General features: G+C 42.5%; 1 protein-coding gene across 1 annotated transcript; it reads right to left on the reverse strand.

Moving 5' to 3' along the window:
- Nucleotides 1-257: 257 nt before the first annotated feature.
- si:dkey-91i10.3 (cytochrome P450) lies at nucleotides 258-23447 on the reverse strand. The gene is made up of 9 exons (XM_046363231.1): nucleotides 23054-23447; nucleotides 20188-20378; nucleotides 13301-13500; nucleotides 11947-12144; nucleotides 8527-8690; nucleotides 8074-8240; nucleotides 7699-7780; nucleotides 7154-7366; nucleotides 258-1827 (listed from the first exon to the last, which is right to left on the reverse strand). The coding sequence occupies exons 1-9, from the start codon at nucleotides 23294-23296 to the stop codon at nucleotides 1705-1707; spliced, it is 1581 nt and encodes a 526-aa protein (XP_046219187.1). The 5' UTR covers nucleotides 23297-23447; the 3' UTR covers nucleotides 258-1704.
- Nucleotides 23448-23473: the final 26 nt, after the last annotated feature.

Raw genomic sequence — 23473 nt, forward strand, 5'->3', positions numbered from 1 at the left:
GAAAGATTCCCAGCAGTACAAGCTGTTATTCCACAGTAGCATCTCTAGTAGTGTTGAGGCTAAACGTCTGCGTCCCAAATGGCACCCTATCCACTATGGGCCCCGGTCAATATCAGTGCACTAGGGGATAGGGTGCCATTTGGGACATAAGCCAGCTTTCATCCGGCAAAGTCCAAGCTGTCTTATCAATCATTGTAATACTAGAGAATGTCCTCAAAAGGAATCTCTGTGAAAAGTACACCAATACATCACAAAAGTGGCTAAAAGGCTATTTTATTGTGTTACATTCATTTAGAACATCTTCAATACTGAATCAACAGCATAACTTTGTAGGTAATTATACATCTATAATATGTGCATTGTCATATAACATATATAAAATCATATAACTTTAAAAAAACATACAAATTAAACTGTGTTAATTAGCAACAAATAACACAGCCTCACCTGGAGCAAGACAGTTGTTAAATTAAACTAAACCTATCTACAGAAATAAATGTAAATATAATGACAACACACTGTCAACAACAGGGTCTTACTGTGATCTCGCTGTGTTGTGGTCCTGACGTTACACATTTGTGGGTCACTTATTAAGGCATGGGAAAGTTAAGTGAGGTAAAGTAGTACTCTTAGTGACTTGTCCATTAACAAGTGCTTGGTGACAGGAAGACTTACACAGTGTGTATACTAACAGAGATGAAGCAGAGTTATACGCTGCCCAAAATCTGTCCATGAAAATAAGCATACAAAGTAAGGAATGTTTGTATGGAGGCCAATCAGAGTGTCTAATTTGGTCATCAAAAAAAATTAATTGCTAATTGATGCTTATTTGATTACATATACGTATCTTGATGCTTAGGTTGTTACGAATGCACTGATATAAGTGGATGCACGTGGCATTTCGGGCTACTTTGAGTTGTGCCTGTGTCAGAGATAAATAGATAGAGGACTCATCATCGATATACGCTTTGGCAAATATTATACGCTTTAGCATGGACATTGCCTTTGAGGGCTTCCACCATTTTAAAGTAGTCAACTGGGTGGGAATTCCTATGAGTTGGGAGTCCATACTCCGTTGCAGCCAGCCGCGACCGGGAGACACATGGGGTGGCGCACAATTGGCCAAACGTCGTCCGGGTAAGGGGAGGGTTTTTGCCGGCAGGGATATCCTTGTCCCATCGCGCACCAGCAACTCCTGTTGCGGGCCGGGCGCAGTGCACACTGACACAGTGCACACTGACACGGTCGCCTGGCTTCCAGATTAAGTGGGCATTGTGTCAACAAGCAGTGCGACATTGGTTGGGTTGTGTTTCGGAGGACGCACGGCTCTCGACCTTCGCCTCTCCCGAATCCGTACGGGTGTTGTAGAAATGAGACAAGACTGTAACTACCAATTGGATACCACGAAATTGGGGAGAAAAAAGGGTAAAAATGTTTTTTTAAATAATCAAATAACAAAAATAAATATATAATAGCACAGATAAAAGATGAGTCCTCTATCTATCTATTTGGCCTGTTGTTCACACACATATCTGCCCTTTCATTGGCTAGAATGGCCTCGCCTGATCTGGCTTCCTCCATCTTTGAGGACATTTATTTCCATTGTCACAGCGGTCACTTGTTTATCTTGTCAATATAATATACCATCTTTGATACTAATGTGGTTCATAGGGAAATTCCTTCTGCTGCCATTGGTTCCTCTTGCTACTGGACTGTCCTATTAATAAACTGCAGGTTGATTGGGGTAGCAGGGACAAGAAGGGTTCTTGTGATTGGCTTAACTGTGGCTCCGGCAGGATCTGCACGTATCTCATAGTGTTTTATCAACTGGGAGGACAGAGAGAGGAAAACATGTTGACATTAGTATGTTATTATCATAGTCTGAGAGAATATTAGCTATCCATGTGTTCAATGGAAAGATACATACTGTACATAATAGATGAAAGGAACAAAAACTCCTATAACCTAGAAATATGAACTCTCCTAATTGAAACATTTACAGTAAATAGATGTGAAAGTCATTGTTTTATCCTATTATTCAACTGTGTCTCTGAATCAATAAAACATATTTAAGTCATTACATTTAACATTTAAGTCATTTAGCAGACGCTCTTATCCAGAGCGACTTACAAATTGGTGCATTCACCTTATGACATCCAGTGGAACAACCACTTTACAATAGTGCATCTAAATATTTTAAGGGGGGGGGGGGTGAGAAGGATTACTTTATCCTATCCTAGGTATTCCTTAAAGAGGTGGGGTTTCAGGTGTCTCCGGAAGGTGGTGATTGACTCCGCTGTCCTGGCGTCGTGAGGGAGTTTGTTCCACCATTGGGGAGCCAGAGCAGCGAACAGTTTTGACTGAGCTGAGCGGGAACTGTACTTCCTCAGTGGTAGGGAGGCGAGCAGGCCAGAGGTGGATGAACGCAGTGCCCTTATTTGGGTGTAGGGCCTGATCAGAGCCTGGAGGTACTGAGGTGCCGTTCCCCTCACAGCTCCGTAGGCAAGCACCATGGTCTTGTAGCGGATGCGAGCTTCAACTGGAAGCCAGTGGAGAGAGCGGAGGAGCGGGGTGACGTGAGAGAACTTGGGAAGGTTGAACACTAGACGGGCTGCGGCGTTCTGGATGAGTTGTAGGGGTTTAATGGCACAGGCAGGGAGCCCAGCCAACAGCGAGTTGCAGTAATCCAGACGGGAGATGACAAGTGCCTGGATTAGGACCTGCGCCGCTTCCTGTGTGAGGCAGGGTCGTACTCTGCGGATGTTGTAGAGCATGAACCTACAGGAACGGGCCACCGCCTTGATGTTAGTTGAGAACGACAGTTTGTTGTCCAGGATCACGCCAAGGTTCTTAGCGCTCTGGGAGGAGGACACAATGGAGTTGTCAACCGTGATGGCGAGATCATGGAACGGGCAGTCCTTCCCCGGGAGGAAGAGCAGCTCCGTCTTGCCGAAGTTCAGCTTGAGATATGACATATGAGAACACTATACAGCATCTTAAAGGCTGGAGGTTTGAAAGTACAACTCCTTCCTTCCAACAATCCAAGTTAAGTTAATGATGACATATTCCTTGCCGACAGACAGATTCATGGTATCTCCATGTATCCAGATGGGCTGAATCAAACCAAAGGTGAATGACTGGTCTGCCAAAATCAAATCAAACGTATTTGTCACATACACATGGTTATCAGATGTTAATGCGAGTGTAGCGAAATGCTTGTGCTTCTAGTTCCGACCATGCAGTAATATCTAACAAGTAATATAACCTAACAATTTCACAACAACCACCTTATACATACAAGTGTAAAGGAATGAATATGAATATGTACATAAAAATATATAAATGAGTGATGGCCGAGCGGCATAGGCAAGATGTAGTAGATGGTATAGAGTACAGTATATACATATGAGATGAGTAATGTAGGGTATGAGAACATTATATAAAGCGGCATTGTTTAAAGTGGCTAGTGATACATTTAATTACATCAAGATGGCAAGATGCAGTAGATGGTATAGCGTACAGTATATACATATGAGATGAGTAATGTAGGGTATGAGAACATTATATAAAGCGGCATTGTTTAAAGTGGCTAGTGATACATTTAATTACATCAAGATGGCAAGATGCAGTAGATGGTATAGCGTACAGTATATACATATGAGATGAGTAATGTAGGGTATGAGAACATTATATAAAGCGGCATTGTTTAAAGTGGCTAGTGATACATTTAATTACATCAAGATGGCAAGATGCAGTAGATGGTATAGCGTACAGTATATACATATGAGATGAGTAATGTAGGGTATGTAAGCATTATATAAAGTGGCTAGTGATAAATTGATTACATTAATTTTTCCATTATTAAAGAGGCTAGAGTTGAGTCAGTATGTTGGCGGCAGCCACTCAATGTTAGTGGTGGCTATTTAACAGTCTGATGGCCTTGAGATAGAAGCTGTTTTTCAGTCTCTTGGTCCCCGCTTTGATGCACCTGTACTGACCTCGCCTTCTGGATGATAGCGGGGTGAACAGGCAGTGGCTCGGGTGGTTGTTGTCCTTGATGATCTTTTTGGCCTTCCTGAGACATCGGGTGGTGTAGGTGTCCTGGAGGGCTGGTAGTTTGCACCCGGTGATGCGTTGTGCAGACCTCAATACCCTCTGGAGAGCCTTCCGGTTATGGGCGGAGCAGCTGCCGTACCAGGCGGTGATACAGCCCGACAGGATGCTCTCGATTGTGCATCTGTAAAAGTTTGTGAGTGTTTTCTTCAGCCTCCTGAGGTTGAAGAGGCGCTGCTGCGCCTTCTTCACCACGCCGTCTGTGTGGGTGAACCATTTCAGTTTGTCCGTGATGTGTATAACGAGGAACTTAAAACTTTCCACCCTCTCCACTACTGTCCTGTCAATGTAGATAGGGGGCTGCTCCCTCTGCTGTTTCCTGAAGGCCACGGTCATCTCCTTTGTTTTGTTGACATTGAGTGTGAGGTTATTTTCCTGACACCACACTCCGAGGCCCCTCACCTCCTCCCTGTAGGCCGTCTCGTCGTCGTTGGTAATCAACTGTAGTGTCGTCTGCAAACTTGATGATTGAGTTGGAGGCGTGCATGACCACGCAGTCAGTGGTGAACAGGAAGTACAGGAGAGGGCTGAGAATGCACCCTTGTGGGGCCCCAGTGTTGAGGATCAGTGAGTTGGAGATGTTGTTTCCTACACTCACCACCTGGGGACGTCCCGTCAGAAAGTCCAGGACCCAGTTGCACAGGGCGGGTCGAGACCCAGGGTCTCGAGCTTGGTGACGAGTTTGAAGGGTACTCTGGTGTTAAATGCTGAGCTGTAATCGATGAACAGCATTCTTACATAGGTATTCCTCTTGTCCAGATGGGTTAGGGCAGTGTGCAGTGTGATGGCGATTGCGTCGTCTGTGGACCTATTGGGGTGGTAAGCAAATTGGAGTGGGTCTAGGGTGTCAGGTAGGGTGGAGGTGATATGGTCCTTGACTTGTCTCTCAAAGCACTTCATGATGACGGAAGTGAGTGCTACAGGGCGGTAGTCATTTAGCTCTGTTACCTTAGCTTTCTTGGGAACAGGAACAATGGTGGCCCTCTTGAAGCATGTGGGGACAGCAGACTGGGATAAGGATTGATTGAATATGTCTGTAAACACACCAGCCAGCTGCCATCTGGGCCTGCAGCCTTGCGAGGGTTAACACGTTTAAATGTTTCACTCACGTTGGCTGCGGTGAAGGAGAGCCCACAGGTTTTGGTAGTGGGCCGTGTCAGTGTCAATGTATTGTCCTCAAAGCGAGCAAAAAGTTGTTTAGTCTGTCTGGGAGCAAGGCATTGTGATCCGCGATGGGGCTGGTTTTTCTTTTGTAGTCCGTGATTAACTGTAGACCCTGCCACATACCACTCGTGTCTGAGCCATTGAATTGCGACTCCACTTTGTCTCTGTACTGATGCTTAGCTTGTTTGATTGCCTTGCGGAGGGAATAGCTACACTGTTTGTATTCAGTCATGTTTCCGGTCCCCTTGCCCTGATTAAAAGCAGTGGTTCGCGCATTCAGTTTTGTGCGAATGTTGCCATCAATCCATGTTTTAATAGACGCTGTGGATACAACATCACCGATGCACTTGTTAGTAAACTTGCACACCGAATCAGCATATTCGTCAATGTTGTTGTTCGCCGCGATGCGGAACATATCCCAGTCCACGTGATCGAAGCAATCTTGAAGCGTGGAATCCGATTTGTCGGACCAGCGTTGAGCAGACCTGAGTGCTTCCTGTTTTAGTTTCTGTCAATAGGATGGGAGCAACAAAATGGAGTCGTGGTCAGCTTTTCCGAAGGGTGGGTGGGGGAGGGCCTTAAATGCGTCGCGGAAGTTAGAATAACAGTGGTCTAGGGTTTTGCCAGCCCTGGTAGCACAATCGATATGCTGATAGAATTTGGGGAGCTTTGTATTCAGATTAGCCTTGTTAAAATCCCCAGCTACAATAAATGCAGCCTCAGGATATGTGGTTTCCAGGTTACATAGAGTCCAATGAAGTTCTTTCAGGGCCGTCGATGTGTCTGCTTGGGGGGGAATAGAAACGACTGTGATTATGATTGAAGAGAATTCGCTTGGTAGATTATGCGGTCGGCATTTGATTGTGAGGAATTGTAAACCAGGTGAACAAAAGGACTTGAGTTCCTGTATGTTGTTATGATCACACCACTTCTCGTTAATCATAAGGCATACACCCCCGCCCTTCTTCTTACCAGAGAGATGCTTGTTTCTGTCAGCGCGATGCGGGAAGAAACCAAGTGGCTGTACCGACTCAGATAGCGTGTCTCGAGTGAGCCATGTTTCCGTGAAACAAAGAACGTTACAGTCTCGGATGTCTCTCTGGAATGCTACCCTTGCTCGGATTTCATCTACCTTGTTGTCAAGAGACTGGACATATGCTCGGGAGAGGTGTGCCCGTCTACAGAGCCTGACCAGAAGACCGCTCCGTCTGCCCCTTCTACGGCGCCATTGTTTTGGGTCGCCGGCTGGGATCCGATCCATTGTCCTGGGTGGTAAGCCAAACAGAGGATCCGCTTCGGGAAAGTCGTACTCCTGGTCATAATGTAAGTGAACTGACGTTGCTCATATATCCAATAGTTCCTCCCGACTGTTTGTAATAAAACCTAAGATTACCTGGGGTAACAATGTAAGAAATAACACATAAAAATACAAGATACTGCATAGTTTCCTAGGAACGCGAAGCAAGGCGGCCATCTCTGTCGGTGCCAGAAGTGCCATGTTTTCCTTCCAATGCAGAAGCTAACAGAGGAACACCACAACACGTTGAACCAGATTCTACAAGACTGTTACTACAGACTAGAGCAACACTAATTAACTTACTCAATGTCCTGGTTTTGGGGCTAAAAAGTAGGTTAAACTTACTGTAGCTTTAACCTTTCAACCCTCTAGCGTCACTGTCAAATGAAATAGGAAAATTGGTGTAGGAAATGTATTATAGCCAAAGGATGCTGTATTGACCCCTGACCATTATCAGATGCAGAAAATCTAGCTTTTTAACAAGTGGTCAGCATCCCAAGCTACTATAACAGTCCTACATAACAGAAGAATGCTGTTTGATGAAGGGTAGCTACTACAGAACAGGCTTGCAATTCTTACCCTTGAAAGGATGAGGTACATCTCTAGCTCGGCCACTCTCCGGCCCAGGCAGGCCCGGACCCCGAAACCGAAGGGCACGGAGCCGAAGGGGTGCTGGTTCTTCTTGTCTTCCCCCCGGCCCCCACGGAGCCAGCGCTCTGGCAGGAAGGCATGGGGCTCCGGGAACACTGTCTGGTCATAGGACACGGCATAGTGGCACAGGTGGAACAGGGTCTAGAACAGAGAGATGGAAAGAAAGGCGAAGAGAGAAGTGATGGAGGGAGAGGACAGAAGAGAGGAGAACAGTCAAACATAGTAGCTCTCTAACTCTGATTAGTGGTATACTGTATAATTGTTTGGTGTGAGCGATATTGACAAACCAAAACTCTACCCTGGTTTTGAACTAAATAAAATATTGAATGGTGAAAGTGCATGTATATCTCTGGATAAAACTGAATATACAAGTGTGATCGGATCTCCTCTCCATACAGGATGAAAAGAAAAGTAATTAAGTTCACCAATAGCAACCATTTCCAACAGTACAAGATGACAAAAGTAAAACTCACATTTTTGGGGAAGAGGTGGTCCCCTACGACTATCTCATTTTCCACATTGATGCGGGCATTTCCGGGTACTACTGGGTACATCCTGAGGAGGGAGTATACAAGAAAGTCACTAGGAGTAGAGAGTGTAGTGGAGTTTGTTATACATCTTCGAGAGAGAAAGGGATTTGCTCCATTTGACTAATTAACAAGAAATAAATCATTTTAAAAAACTACACATAAGCACATTGGCGTATAATGAATTTAACGACTCATTATAATTCATTATGAAGACCTCATTATGAATATAATAACTTTAATAACCCATTATTCATTTTATTAATTAGTGAATTTACTGAAAATGACCTGAGTGGGGATGACAGATGACTAACAACGTACCGTAGTGTCTCCCTGACAACAGTCTTAAGCCAGGGCATTCTGGCGATGTCATCACTAGTAGGCACCTTGTCCCCCGGGCAGACACTGATCACTTCCTGGTACAGCTTCTCCTGGATCTCTGGCTCCAGGGCCATGTGATACAGAGACCACGAGACGGTGTTGGACGTCTGGAGCATACAAAAACAATTACAATAGGAATAGGTTGTAAGCTAATAATATTGTACGGATACTGTTATGCTGCTGTTGTAACTGTACATGACGAAATTAGCTAATGTGGTATGTTGCAAACGTTCATTCAACAAATCACAATCTAAAGTGGTTGAAATTAAGAAAAAAAACATTCCCACCCCCCAGGCCATCACCCCTTTCCCCACCTGTTTTTTCACCCTACTGTGAAACAGCTCCTCACTGGTATTTTAAGACACACACACACACACACACATCCCTCCTCACTGTGTCGACCCCAGCCAGCAGTAGCTCAGTGATGGAGCCCAGTATCTCAGTGACAGACATCTGTTCGCTGACAAGGAGGTGTGTGAGGTACTCTCCCTGCACTGGCTGGCCCAGGGAGATCCTTTCCTGGATCTCCTTCATCTTCTGACGCACCTGCTCCTCCGCTGCATGGGGAGAGAGCTGAAGTCAGAGGATATAGCAACCAGCACAAAGACAATATAAATGCTTAGGGTGAATCTCAAGTCTTTTCTCAACCCTTGTGTAGCAGATAGGGATCTGTGAAACTCACTCCTCAGCCTAAAGTGGCGCAACTGGGTAAGACGCTTCAGGAGGGCAGTTACAGGTGATTGCAAGTGAGAGGTCCTGTGTTCAAGCCTCAGTATGAGCTAAATCATGAGAAAGTAGGACTGGCTAAGCAAGCAGTGTGACATCCTTTACACTTGCATCTTCTATCCTCACCTTCTTCTCAAACCATCAAACAAGAGTGAGGAGGGCATTGGATGATCTTCTTGGCCCTCACTTCCCACTGATGTTCTGAGGAGGAGGCAAGGAGAGGAAGCGAATAATCGAGGAAAGACCCTTGATATGGACCTGAGTCATGATGGGATGTTATTTTTGCTCATGTAGGATATCTGCCACTAGATGGCGATATACTATCATTTATTTAATTTTTATTTCACCTTTATATAACCAGGTAGGCAAGTTGAGAACAAGTTCTCATTTACAATTGCGACCTGGCCAAGATAAAGCAAAGCAGTTCGACACATACAACGACACAGAGTTACACATGGAGTAAAACAAACATACAGTCAATAATACAGTATAAACAAGTCTATATACGATGTGAGCAAATGAGGTGAGATAAGGGAGGTAAAGGCAACAAAAAAAAGGCCATTGTGACAAAGTAAATACAATATAGCAAGTAAAACACTGGAATGGTAGATTTGCAGTGGAAGAATGTGCAAAGTAGAAATAAAAATAATGGGGAGCAAAGGAGCAAAATAAATCAATAAAATAAATACAGTTGGGAAAGAGGTAGTTGTTTGGGCTAAATTATAGGTGGGCTATGTACAGGTGCAGTAATCTGTGAGCTGCTCTGACAGTTGGTGCTTAAAGCTAGTGAGGGAGATAAGTGTTTCCAGTTTCAGAGATTTTTGTAGTTCGTTCCAGTCATTGGCAGCAGAGAACTGGAAGGACTGGAAGGAGAGGCGGCCAAAGAAATAATTGGTTTTGGGGGTGCACTCTGAACTCAAGTCAACAAGCCAAAGATTATCAGTGTGAACTTTGCTATATGGGGCAAGCCTCTAGCCAGGAGTAGTGCACCTGTTTGATTTGCTTAGAACTGAAACACAGCCATTGAACTTTTGAAACCTCTGCTGAAACTAAAGGAGACAGTATTGTAGGGTATGTGAGGGCACTCACTCCTTTTACATGAGAAATCAAATCTTATGTCTCATGCTTCGTAAACACGGTGTAGATTAACGGTGAAATGCTTACTCACTGGTCCTTTTTCAACAGCGCAGAGTTAGAGATGAAAAAAATAATGTAAATAGTGGCACAAGGAATAAATACACAGTGAATAATGAGTCAAAATTTACATGGCTATATACAGCGAGTACCAGTACCGAGTCAATGTGAAGATGTAGCTATGTACATTTAGGTAGGGTTAAACTTACTAGGCAACAGGATAGCCAATAGACAGTAGCAGCAGGTAGCCATTTAATTAGCTATTTAGCAGTCTTGTTTAGCAGTCTTATGGCTTTGGGGTATAATGCTGTTCAGGGTCATGTTGGTTCCAAAGTCAGTGCACTGGTATCGCTTGCTGTGCGGTAGCATCGAGAACAGTCTATGGCTTGGTTGGCTGGAGTCTTTGACATTTTTGTCATTTTTTTGGGCCTCCCTCTGACACCGCCTGGTATAAAGGTCCTGGATGGCAAGGTGCTTGGCCCCAGTGATGTCAACACCCTCTGTAGCGCCTTACGTTGTGGTGCCTTGCAGTTGTCGTACCAAACGGTGAGGCAGCCAGTCAAGATGCTCTCAAAGGTGCAGCTGTATAACTTTCTGAGGATCACTACAGCCCTGTTGATGTGGATGGGGGTGTGCTCTCCCCTCCATTGCCTGTAGTCCACGATACGCTCCTTTGTCTTCCTGACACTGAGGAAGAGGTTGTTTTCCTGACACCACATTGCCAGGTCTCTGACCTCCTCCCTATAGGCTGCCTCATCGTTGTCGGTGATCAGTCCTACCACCATTTGTCATCAGAAAACTTGATAATGGTGTTGGAGAGGTGCGCAGCCACGCAGTCGTGGGTGAACAGGGAGTACAGGAGGGGACTACGCACACACCCCTGAGGGGCCTATTTAAAGGTCTTACTCACATCAGCTACAGAGAGCGAGATCACACAGTCATCTGGAACAGCTCATGCTCTTCTGCATGGTTCTGTGTTGCTTGCCTTGAAGCAAACATAGAAGGCATGTAGCATATCTGGTAGGCTCGCGTCGCTGGGCAGCTCGCGGCTGGGTTTCCCTTTGTAATCCGTGATAGTTTGCAAGCCTGGTACAGGCATGGTAGGATTCGATCTTAGTCCTGTATTAATGGTTTTCCTGTTTGATGACTTGTCGGAGGTGTTAGCGGGATTTCTTATAAGTGTCCGAGTTAGTGTCCCGCTCCTTGAAAGAGGCTGCTCTAGTCTTTAGCTTAGTGCGGATATTGCCTGTAATCCATGGCTTCTGGTTGAGGTATGCACAAACTAATTAATGAAGCCGGTGACTGATTTGATAAACTCTCCAATGTTATTGGATAAATCCCGGGAAATGTTCCAGTTTGGGCTAGCAAAACAGTCCTGTAGCTTAGCATCCGCTTCATTGAACCTCTTCTTCCGTATTGAGCTTGTCACTAGTACTTCCTGTTTGAGTAGTTGCACAGGTGACATGCTGGTAAAAATGACATAAAGCAGATTTTAGTTTCCCTGCATTAAATTCACTGGCCACGAGAAACACGGCCTCTGAATGTGCATTTTCTTGTTTGCTTATGGCCATTTACAGCTCGTTGAGAGCGGTCTTAGTGCCAACATCGGAAAGTGTGCAATGTGTATGTTGTTGTTAATGATGTAACATAACATCAACAACATTAACACATTGTACCATTTGCATGTTTCACATGCGAAACGAGTGAGTGCCCTCCAAATATACCCTACATCCTGCCCCTCACTTGCATATTTACATTTACACTTGCTTGCATGTAGTAGAGGTTACTTAGGTTCATGGCTATGTGATGATGTGTTATGTTGTGAAGTTTTACTGTGTAACTTTTTAAACTATTTTCTATACGTCATGGAGCCTTTGATGCAAAACTCATTTCTGTGCAATTGTGAAACATGGCATGATTCATTCTGGAAACCAAGGCTTCTGGATCACTCACCAACTTTGAAGAGGTGATCCCAGACAGCCACAAAATGTTTCCAGACGGGGAGGTAGGGCCAGGTGGACTTGGGGAAGAGAACGATGATGGGGGAGAGGCGAAACATCTCTCCTACTGAAACAATGAACTTCTGGGTCTCTTCAGGAACCTCCTCATTCAGACAGCCCATACGGGTCTCAAACAGCACAGAACAGATCCCTGAGGACAGAGACAAACAATGGTAGCAGTTCATTTAATTCTATATAGATTAGATTGGATATAAATAAAGTATAAATCTAAGGCATCAAATTCAATGCCAGTAGAGAAATTAGCAAGTATTTACTTAAAAAGTGCATGGTAAAAGGGTAATTACACAATTAAAACCTATGAATTACTTGTTTGTTTCTTTAGGACAATGTCATGAGTATGATGACATTATGTGAGGTTAAAGGGTACATTACAGCATCAGGATGGTAGTTTACACAGTGTATGACGGTGATGATGTCACATCATACAATCGCGATATGCGAGCAAAGACCATAGTACGGATCGAGAACAGGGGTGTCAAACTCATTCCATGGAGGGCCAAGTGTCTGAGGGTTTTTGGGTTTTCCTTTTAATTAATTCCTAGACAACCATGTGAGGGGATTTCTTCAATAATGAATTACCTTAATTAATCAATCAAGTACAAGGAAGGAGAAGAAACCCACAGACACTCTGCCCTCCATGGAATGAGTTTGACTCGTGATCTAGAACATCCAGATAGACATTTTTCATCACTACTGCCCTTGACCAACTGAATACGCTGTCCTTCAAAATTATATTAAGAACTGCCTACCCAACAAGGTAGTCAAACAATCAGCTACTCAGTATCCACTCAACTTCCAAGGCTAAAGATCACTGTGCAATTACTTCAAGGTCATCACTTTCTAACAGATATAGCCGTCCACAATCCTTCACAATGCACCTTGTCCTTTCACATTCACACGTTTCTCCCAATTCACAGAAAACAGATACCAAAGACACAGAAACACTTGTACCTGTGCCAGAACGTAACGTCAAAATGACATAATTATAAGATCATGATGAAGACAGCTTTTTAAACTTCATGAAGCAGATATCAGTTCCTCGATTGTTCTAAGATTTTCCTTTCTAATGACTAAACCAGGGGTATTCAAATCTTACCCTACGAGGTCTGGACTACTACTTCTGGTTTTCTGTTCAACCGTATAAATAATTGCATCCACTTGGTGTCCCAGGTCCCTGATTAGAACATAATAATTTTTTTAAGCAGTGGAACTGGCTTAGAGGTCCAGATTTGAATCTTATAGGGACTATAACATTATTACAGACAGTAATTTCCTCTGTTAATAACCTTCAAAGGCGAACTTGTAGAGTTCTCCAGCCAGATCGTTCACCATGACCCCTTCTCCCTTGGTCTCCCTGAGCCATGCCACCTTTTCTATGAAGTCTGTGACCACGTCATTGATGGCGTTGGTGTAGGCGGAGACATGCTTGGGCTTCAGCATCCGCGGGTTCAGGATACTCCTGATCCGCTGCCACTGAGCACCCATCCTGTAGTATAGACACAAACAGAATAATGCTTTAACATGGAGAAGAGATGTACTGTATAGTAATTTGAAACAAAGAAGAACTGTTTCAGAGAGAATATGCAAAACACCCTCTCAGGTAGGCAAACCCTCTCATGTGTGCTGTTTTCCATTGCAACTGAGCTCCATTTCCATTTAATCTAACATTTCTACCTTAGACAACTTGTTGTGTACAGAGGTAGGATCTTAATTTGATCACTATTTTGTTGCCTAGAATTTTCCACACCACAGGGAATGCAGATTTGTGATTTAGATAAATTCACTGAAAACCAACACTTTATGCCAACTTGTTATTCCAGCTTGTTATGCCAATTTGTGACATACAGTGGGGCAAAAAAGTATTTAGACAGCCACCAATTGTGCAAGTTCTCCCACTTAAAAAGATGAGAGAGGCCTGTAATTGTCATAATAGGTACACTTCAACTATGACAGACAAAATGAGGGGAAAAAATCCAGAAAATCACATTACAGGATTTTTAATTAATTTATTTGCAAATTATGGTGGAAAATAAGTATTTGGTCAGTAACAAAAGTTTCTCAATACTTTGTTATATACCCTTTGTTGGCAGAGGTCAAATGTTTTCTGTAAGTCTTCACAAGGTTTTCACACACTGTTGCTGGTATTTTGGCCCATTCCTCCATGCAGATCTCCTCTAGAGCAGTGATGTTATGGGGCTGTTGCTGGGCAACACAGACTTTCAACTCCCTCCAAAGATTTTCTATGGGGTTGAGATCTGGAGACTGGCTAGACCACTCCAGGACCTTGAAATGTTTCTTACGAAGCCACTCCTTCGACGCCCTGGCGGTGTGTTTGGGATCATTGTCATGCTGAAAGACCCAGCCACGTTTCATCTTCAATGCCCTTGCTGATGGAAGGAGGTTTTCCCTCAAAATCTCACGATACATGGCCCCATTCATTCTTTGCTTTACACGGATCAGTCGTCCTGGTCCCTTTGCAGAAAAACAGCCCCAAAGCATAATGTTTCCACCCCACAGTAGGTATGGTGTTCTTTGGATGCAACTCAGCATTTTTTGTCCTCCAAACACGACGAGTTGAGTTTTTACCAAAAAGTTATATTTTGGTTTCATCTGACCATATGACATTCTCCCAGTCTTCTTCTGGATCATCCAGATGCTCTCTAGCAAACTTCAGACGGGCCTGGACATGTACTGGCTTAAGCAGGGGGACACGTCTGGCACTGCAGGATTTGAGTCCCTGGCGGCGTAGTGTGTTACTGGTGGTAGGCTTTGTTACTTTGGTCCCAGCTCTCTGCAGGTGATTCACTAGGTCCCCCCGTGTGGTTCTGGGATTTTTGCTCACTGTTCTTGTGATCATTTTGACCCCACGGGGTAAGATCTTGCGTGGAGCCCCAGATCGAGGGAGATTATCAGTGGACTTGTATGTCTTCCATTTCCTAATAATTGCTCCCACAGTTGATTTTTTCAAACCAAGCTCCTTACCTATTGCAGATTCAGTCTTCCCAGCCTGGTGCAGGTCTACAATTTTGTTTCTGGTGTCCTTTGACAGCTCTTTGGTCTTGGCCATAGTGGAGTTTGGAGTGTGACTGTTTGAGGTTGTGGACAGGTGTCTTTTATACTGATAACAAGTTCAAACAAGTGCCATTAATACAGGTAACGAGTGGAGGACAGAGGAGCCTCTTAAAGAAGAAGTTACAGGTCTGTGAGAGACAGAAATCTTGCTTGTTTGTAGGTGACCAAATACTTATTTTCAACCATAATTTGCAAATACATTCATAAAGAATCCTACAATGTGATTATCTGGATTTTCTCATTTTGTCTGTCATAGTTGAAGTGTACCTATGATGAAAATTACAGGTCTCACATCTTTTTAAGTGGGAGAACTTGCATGATTGGTGGCTGACTAAATACTTTTTTACCCCACTGTATTGTTGTGTGCAAAAAGTGACACAATCGATTTGTGCTGGATGTGTCAATGGGTTTGTACATGCATAATCTATGACCAGAATAACTATTTTGACCTCATTTAGCCACAAAATACCTAGTTTGAAAGCAACTGTTTTTCTGACAACAGTGCTGCGCCATTCTCCTAAAATGTGGTCCCACGTGGGCCAGCCCCTAGCAATTTGAGTTCTAGCCAATGAGTCGTAGCCATTCGGGTGACAACTAGCAAGATGCACACACAGCAGTGCGGGAGAGAGAGCAATGACATGGTGCGCATATCTGCACATATGTGATGTAGTACGCTATTTTTCGGGGCCCACTTTTGGCTTGTGAGCGCTGCTTTCAGAACTACTGGCTAAAAAGTATTCAAAAGCACCAGAAAATGTCTTTAACATATCCCCCAGATGCACCACAATCCTTTGCTAGTACAACACTGGTTCAAACACGACATGATGGATCATGCTGAGGTTTTATGTCCTAGGTTTTGTTTTTCATGTATAGTCTGGCTCATCTAGGCTCTGTATATGCAGCCCATGGTTCAAGTGTTTGTGCTTGTCAAATTCTTGCACATGTTCCTACTACTACACTGATATTTCACTGTGGTGTTGGGACAAGCAACAGAGGAATAACTACATACCAGTGGAGTGACATTCATACTCCACAAGACTTGCAACCAGAAGACTCTTCCAAGTCCCTATAACCAAAACAAATTCAAGGCAACACACAGTAATGTATGTGATAGCATGATAGCATTAAACTCCTTGCAATCTCAAATGACTCAAGCAAGCAGCCAAAGCAGCAACTTTTGCTTTAAAAAACAACTAAAACAGCACAACGCCTCTGACCTAAATAGCTTGTCGCACCTCCCTCTTGAGAATTTCTGGTATTTGGGCTGAAGTTCAAGATAAGGTGTGCCCTTGGCATTAGGATATTAGGGCCTGCTCAGAGAAAGTAATTGTAAACAAAGCCTCAGTAGAGTAAGGATTTCAGTCATGCTCCGTATGACATGATAGTCTGCTCAGCTCACTGACTAGCTGATGTCTTGAGAACCTCTCAGGTTGTTTAAAGAACATTGGTGCAGTGACATTAGGATTTCAGGGCCTCAGTAGATCAAAGTATTGTTGATGTATGGAATGTTAGGCTTAAGGGTATGAAGTGTGTACTCTTATTTTAAATCTAGGTAACTAGTTCTGTCCTTGAGTTGTTACCTACAGTGCATTTGGAAAGTATTCAGACCCCTTGACTTTATCCACATTTTGTTACGATACAGCCTTATTCTATTTTCTGTTTTAAATTGTTTTTTTCCCCTCAATCTACACATAATACCCCATAATGACACAACGAAAACAAGATTTTAGAAACGTTAGCAGATGTATTGAAAATAAAAAACTGCCAAATACATTTACATACAGTTGAAGTGGGAAGTTTACATACACCTTAGCCAAATACATTTAAACTCTGTTACACAATTTCTGAAATTTAATCCTAGAAAAAATAATAGTGGAGAGAATGATTTATTTCAGCTTTTCCCAGAGGGTCAGAAGTTTACATACACTCAATTACTATTTGGTAGCATTGCCTTCAAATTGTTTAACTTGAGTCAAACATTTCGGGTAGCCTTCCACAAGCTTCCCACAATAAGTAGGGTGAATTTTGGCCCATTCCTCCTGACAGAGCTGGTGTAACTGAGTCAGGTTTATTGGCCTCCTTGCTCGCACACGCTTTTCAGTTCTGCCCACAAATGTTCTATGGGATTGAGCTTTGTGATGGCCACTCCATTACCTTGACTTTGTTGTCCTTAAGCCATTTTGCCACAACTTTGGAAGTATGATTGGGGTCAATGTCCATTTGGAAGATCCATTTGCAACCAAGCTTTAACTTCCTGACTGATGTCTTGTCTTGAGATGTTGCTTCAATAGAGCAACACAATTGTCCTGCCTCATGATACCATCTATTTTGTGAAGTGCATTAGTAGTTGCAAACCGTAGTCTGGCTTTATAATGGTGGCTTTGGAGCAGTGGTTTCATCCTTGCAGAGCGGCCTTTCAGGTTATGTCGATATAGGACTAGTTTTACTGTGGATATGGATACTTTTGTGCCTGTTTCCCCCAGTATCTTCACAAGGTCCTTTGCTGTTGTTCTGGGATTGATTTGCACTTTTCGCACCAAAGTACGCTAATCTCTCGGAGACAGAACGCGTCTCCTTCCTCAGCGGTATGACAGCTGCGTGGTCCCATGGTGTTTATACTCGTTCATCTGTACAAACAATAGTACCCGTGGTACCTTCAGGCATTTGGAAATTGCTCCCAAGGATGAACCAGATTTCTTTTGATTTTCCCATGATGTCAAGCAAATAGGCACGGAGTTTGAAGGTAGGCCTTGAAATACATCCATAGGTACACCTCCAATTAGAAGCTTCTAAAACCATGACATCATTTTCTGGAATTTTCCAAGTTGTTTAAAGGCACAGACAACTTAGTGTACAGTGGGGAAAAAAGTATTTATTCAGCCACCAATTGTGCAAGTTCTCCCTCTTAAAAAGATGAGAGGCCTGTAATTTTCATCATAGGTACACTTCAACGATGACAGACAAAATGAGAATTTAAAATCCAGAAAATCACATTGTAGGATTTTTTATGAATTTATTTGCAAATTATGGTGGAAAATAAACTTTTGTTATTGACCAAATACTTATCTCAATGCTTTGTTATATACCCTTTGTTGCCAATGACAGAGGTCAAACGTTTTCTGTAAGTCTTCATAAGGTTTTCACACACTGTTGCTGGTATTTTGGCCCATTCCTCCATGCAGATCTCCTCTAGAGCAGTGATGTTTTGGGGCTGTTGCTGGGCAACACGGACTTTCAACTCCCTCCAAAGATGTTCTATGGGGTTGAGATCTGGAGACTGGCTAGGCCACTCCAGAACCTTGAAATGCTTCTTACAAAGCCACTCCTTCGTTGCCCGGGCGGTGTGTTTGGGATCATTGTCATGCTGAAAGACCCAGCCACGTTTCATCTTCAATGCCCTTGCTGATGGAAGGAGGTTTTCACTCAAAATCTCACGATACATGGCCCCATTCATTCTTTCCTTTACACGGATCAGTCGTCCTGGTCCCTTTGCAGAAAAACAGCCCCAAAGCATGATGTTACCACCCCCATGCTTCACAGTAGGTATGGTGTTCTTTGGATGCAACTCAGAATGTTCTGTCCTCCAAACACGACGAGTTGAGTTTTTACCAAAAAGTTATATTTTGGTTTCATCTGACCATATGACATTCTCCCAGTCTTCTTCTGGATCATCCAGATGCTCTCTAGCAAACTTCAGACGGGCCTGGACATGTACTGGCTTAAGCAGGGGGACACGTCTGGCACTGCAGGATTTGAGTCCCTGGCGGTGTAGTGTGTTACTGGTGGTAGGCTTTGTTACTTTGGTCCCAGTTCTCTGCAGGTGATTCACTAGGTCCCCCCGTGTGGTTCTGGGATTTTAGCTCACCGTTCTTGTGATCATTTTGACCCCACGGGGTAAGATCTTGCGTGGAGCCCCAGATCGAGGGAGATTATCAGTGGTCTTGTATGTCTTCCATTTTCTAATAATTGCTCCCACAGTTGATTTTTTCAAACCAAGCTCCTTACCTATTGCAGATTCAGTCTTCCCAGCCTGGTGCAGGTCTACAATTTTGTTTCTGGTGTCCTTTGACAGCTCTTTGGTCTTGGCCATAGTGGAGTTTGGAGTGTGACTGTTTGAGGTTGTGGACAGGTGTCTTTTATACTGATAACAAGTTCAAACAAGTGCCATTAATACAGGTAACGAGTGGAGGACAGAGGAGCCTCTTAAAGAAGAAGTTACAGGTCTGTGAGAGCCAGAAATCTTGCTTGTTTGTAGGTGACCAAATACTTATTTTCAACCATAATTTGCAAATACATTCATGAAAAATTCTACAATGTGATTATCTGGATTTTTTTTCTCATTTTGTCTGTCATAGTTGAAGTGTACCTATGATGAAAATTACAGGCCTCTCATCTTTTTAAGTGGGAGAACTTGCACAATTGGTGGCTGACTAAATACTTTTTTGCCCCACTGTATGTAAACTTCTGACCCACTGTAATTGTGATTCAGTGAATTATAAATTAAATAATCTGTCTGTAAACAATTGTTGGAAAAATGACTTGCGTCATGCACAAAGTAGATGTCCTAACCGACTTGCTAAAACTATAGTTTGTTAACAAGAAATTTGTTGAGTGGTTGAAAACGAGTTCTAATGACTCCAACCTAAGAGTATGTAAACTTCCGACTTCACTGTACATGTAGGAAAGCATGTATAAAAAAATATGTAGTTCTGTCCTTGTCTATTAATGTTAAGTATTATGTCAAGTTTTATGTTTTGTTTGGACCCCAGGAAGAGTAGCTGAAGCTTTATGGGATCGTAATAAATACTAAATATCCTGTCTGTACAATGACAATAGCCTGATCCTAGATTGTACTGTATAGCCCGCTCCGACACTCTTAAAACAAAGAGTTCCAAAATGGTTCTTCTGCAGTCCCCATGGGAGAACCCTTATTGGTTCCAGGTAGAACCTCTGTGGAAAGGGTTCTACATGGAACCCAAAAGGTTTCTACCTGAAACCAAAAGCATTCTACATGGAACCTAAAAAGGTTCTTCAAAGGATTCAGATCTGGGATCAGACTACAATGAAAGTGTCTGGGACTGGGTTTCCACTGTCTACTCACTCCGTGAGGGGCCCATAGGCGTGGTTCCTCAGCTCGCGGTAACTCCTCCAGTGGGGCATGTCCATGCGGGTGGGATGGCGGCCCTCCTGTCTCAATACCTGCTCAATCAGCTCAGCACTGGCCACATTCACTATCACCAAGGGCCCGTACTTTGACTTCCACAGAGGGCCATAGATCTTGCTGTGTTCAATCTGGGGGAGAGGGGAGAAGAGCACAATTGCAGTGTGAGGTCTACAGTAAATGCAAAACAATTTTATGGAATGGTTTTGATAAATGAGTGCATGCATGGCACTTCTGGAAAGTACAGCAAGACATAATTGTCCAAGATGTGAAGATGATAGGTTGAAAAAAGTATAACTGCACATTGTTTTGTCCAATAGAGGCCTTGGTCACATTGTGCTAACTTTTTTATGATGTTTACCTAGCAAAAAACACAGTTCAGACTGGTCGAAACATACATACATATCATTACATTACATACATACTTCAGGAATCCCATGCATGGCTTTCTACTGTGTGGCAGGAATAATGTGATACAGTGCCTTCAGAAAGTATTCACACATCTTGACTTTTTCCACATTTTGTTGTGTTACAGCCTGAATTTAAAAATGATTCAATTGAGATGCTGTGTCACTGGCCTACACACTATAACCAATAATGTCAAAGTGGAATTATGTTTTCAGATTTTTTTTAAAATAATTAAAAATGAAAAGCTGAAATGTCTCGTGTCAATAAGTATTCAATCCTTGTTATGGCAAGGCTAAATTAGTTCAGGAGTAAAAATGTGCTTAAAAGTCACATAATAAGTTGCATTGACTGTGTTTAACATTATTTTTTGAATGACTACCTTATGACTAACTTAAATTTTAAAAAGCAGACATTGAATATCCCTTTGAGTATGGTGAAGTTATTAATTACACATCAATACACCCAGTCACTAGAAAGATAATGGCGTCCTTCCTAACTCAGTTGCCGGAGAGGAAAGAAACCACTTAGGAATTTCACAATGAGGCCAATGGTGACTTTAAAACGATTACAGAGTTTAATGGCTGCGATAGGAGTAACTGGGGATGGATCAACAACATTGTAGTTGCTCCACAATACTAACCTGTACAGAATAAAAGTATTCCAAAACATACATTCTGTTTGCAACAAAGGCACAAAAGTAAAACTGCAAAGAATGTAGCAAAGAAATTTGCTTAATGTCCAGAATGTCATCAGCAAGGACTATTACATTTTTTGGGGATAAAAATAAATGCAATAGAGCGAAGCACAGCCAAAATCCTAAAGGAAAACTTGGTTCTGCTTTCCAATAGACACTGGGAGACAAATTCACCTTTCAGCAGGACAATAACCTAAAACACAAGGCCAAATATACACTGGAGTTGCTTACCAAGACAACCTTGAAAGTGGCATAGTTACAGTTGAAAATGACAAGACTTGAAAATGGCTGTCTAGCAATGATCAACAACCAATTTAAAAGAACTTGAATAATTGTTGTTTTTTTGTGTGCAAATATTGTACAATCCAGGTGTGCAAAGCTCTTAGAGATTTACCCAGAAAACTCACAGCTGTAATCGCTGCCAAAGATGATTCAAACATGTTTTGACCCAGGGGTGTGAATACTTATGTAAATTAGATATGTATGTATTTCATTTCCATTAAATTTGCAAATATGTCGGTTTTTTATTTTTATCTCCCTTATGGGGTATTGTGTGTAGATGTCCTTAATTTAATCCTTAATGAAATTTTATCCTTTAATCCTTAATAATCTTAATCTTCAAGCATGTCAAATTGATATATACATGTGAAATCTCATGAAATATTGCAATTAAGGAACTTCAGAAATCAGTGATTTGGATAACATTTTGGGCATATTCTTAGAACAATTTGGTGAATAATTTAACATCTTTATACAGTATATCTGACACATCAGGGTTATTCTATATCACGGTGAACATTTATGATTTTATTGGGCATTATACAATTATATTTCATACAGGTATGGTCATGGGAAATGGATCCAATAAGACTCCGTTAAATTGTTTGGCGGCCATATTAGAAAAAGGCTTCTCATGGATTAAATCATGAATCCTGTGGTGGCCCTGTATCTACAAATCTTTTTAAAACACTATTCTAGATGTGTGAGTGCAATTTGGTGCTTCTATCACTAAAGTTACAATCCACGAATGTAGCTCTCCCACTACATGGAATTCTATGGCTAAACTTCCAATTTTCTACGGTCAAATTACTGCACAACATGGGCTATTTTTAAACAATAGTTGTAGGTGGTGCTTTGAAAGTTGTTTTAATTATATATAATTTGAAAGGTAATTTCATGACCGTTCAGAACCACTTGTCAAATAAATTTTTAAATGTATCAGGGTTTCTTTTTTAAAGCAATTTATACGGGCACATCTGATATGTACCCTAGAGGTCAAAGGTCAAAGTCTATTGACCTGAACATTGCGAAAATATGCCTAATGGATAGCTGTGGATCTAAGCTTTCCAATTATATATGATTAAACTGTATACATGACAAATAACTTGTTGTATACTGACAATGTTTGCCAATGGATAAAATACATATTGGAAAATGTTATGGGAGGGAGGGAGGGATGGATGGAGGGGTGAAAGCAATCAAACAAAGCTGCCATTGCTACACTGCTATCACACATTTTCTAACTCTATGGACAAAGAGCTTCAAGAAAATCATTATAAAACATCGTCACACCACCCCAAATCAACCTGACCGAACCCCTGGCACATGGACTAGGAGATTAGACATAATAATACACAACCAGTGTGGTATAACACTAGCAGCTAGGTTTCGCAATGCACTGTAATGACACTGTACAGCACTTACTTGCATTTGATGTGTTGTTTGAAAATACCCTTTACCGAAAAGCCAATATAAAGATCTCAGAAAACTAGGCCCATCCAAATCATCCATAGTTTTCTGCTTATTGTTGTCCCCCACGATAGTGGTAGAGGCATCGCGACGCCTGTCACTAATATAGGTTAACGTCGGTGTCACGCTTTTAATCCCGTTCCTATTCTCCTGTGTACAAACACGCAGTCCGATCTGTAATAAAGATCTGCTAAACATGTTGACGCATAAATTGTCCTTCCGACTGCTGGAAAGTGTAGTCTGTTATTCTTATCCGTACGACTGAGCTCTCTCCTGCCTATTATAATGGCCACTTGTTTTCATCTACTGAGAGCGCAGCCAGATATCCAACTGCCACTATTGTCCTAGTTTTTCAGAACGCTACTGAACTTTGAT

Source organism: Oncorhynchus gorbuscha, linkage group LG09, assembly GCF_021184085.1.
Source record: "Oncorhynchus gorbuscha isolate QuinsamMale2020 ecotype Even-year linkage group LG09, OgorEven_v1.0, whole genome shotgun sequence".
Lineage (NCBI taxonomy): Eukaryota > Metazoa > Chordata > Actinopteri > Salmoniformes > Salmonidae > Oncorhynchus > Oncorhynchus gorbuscha.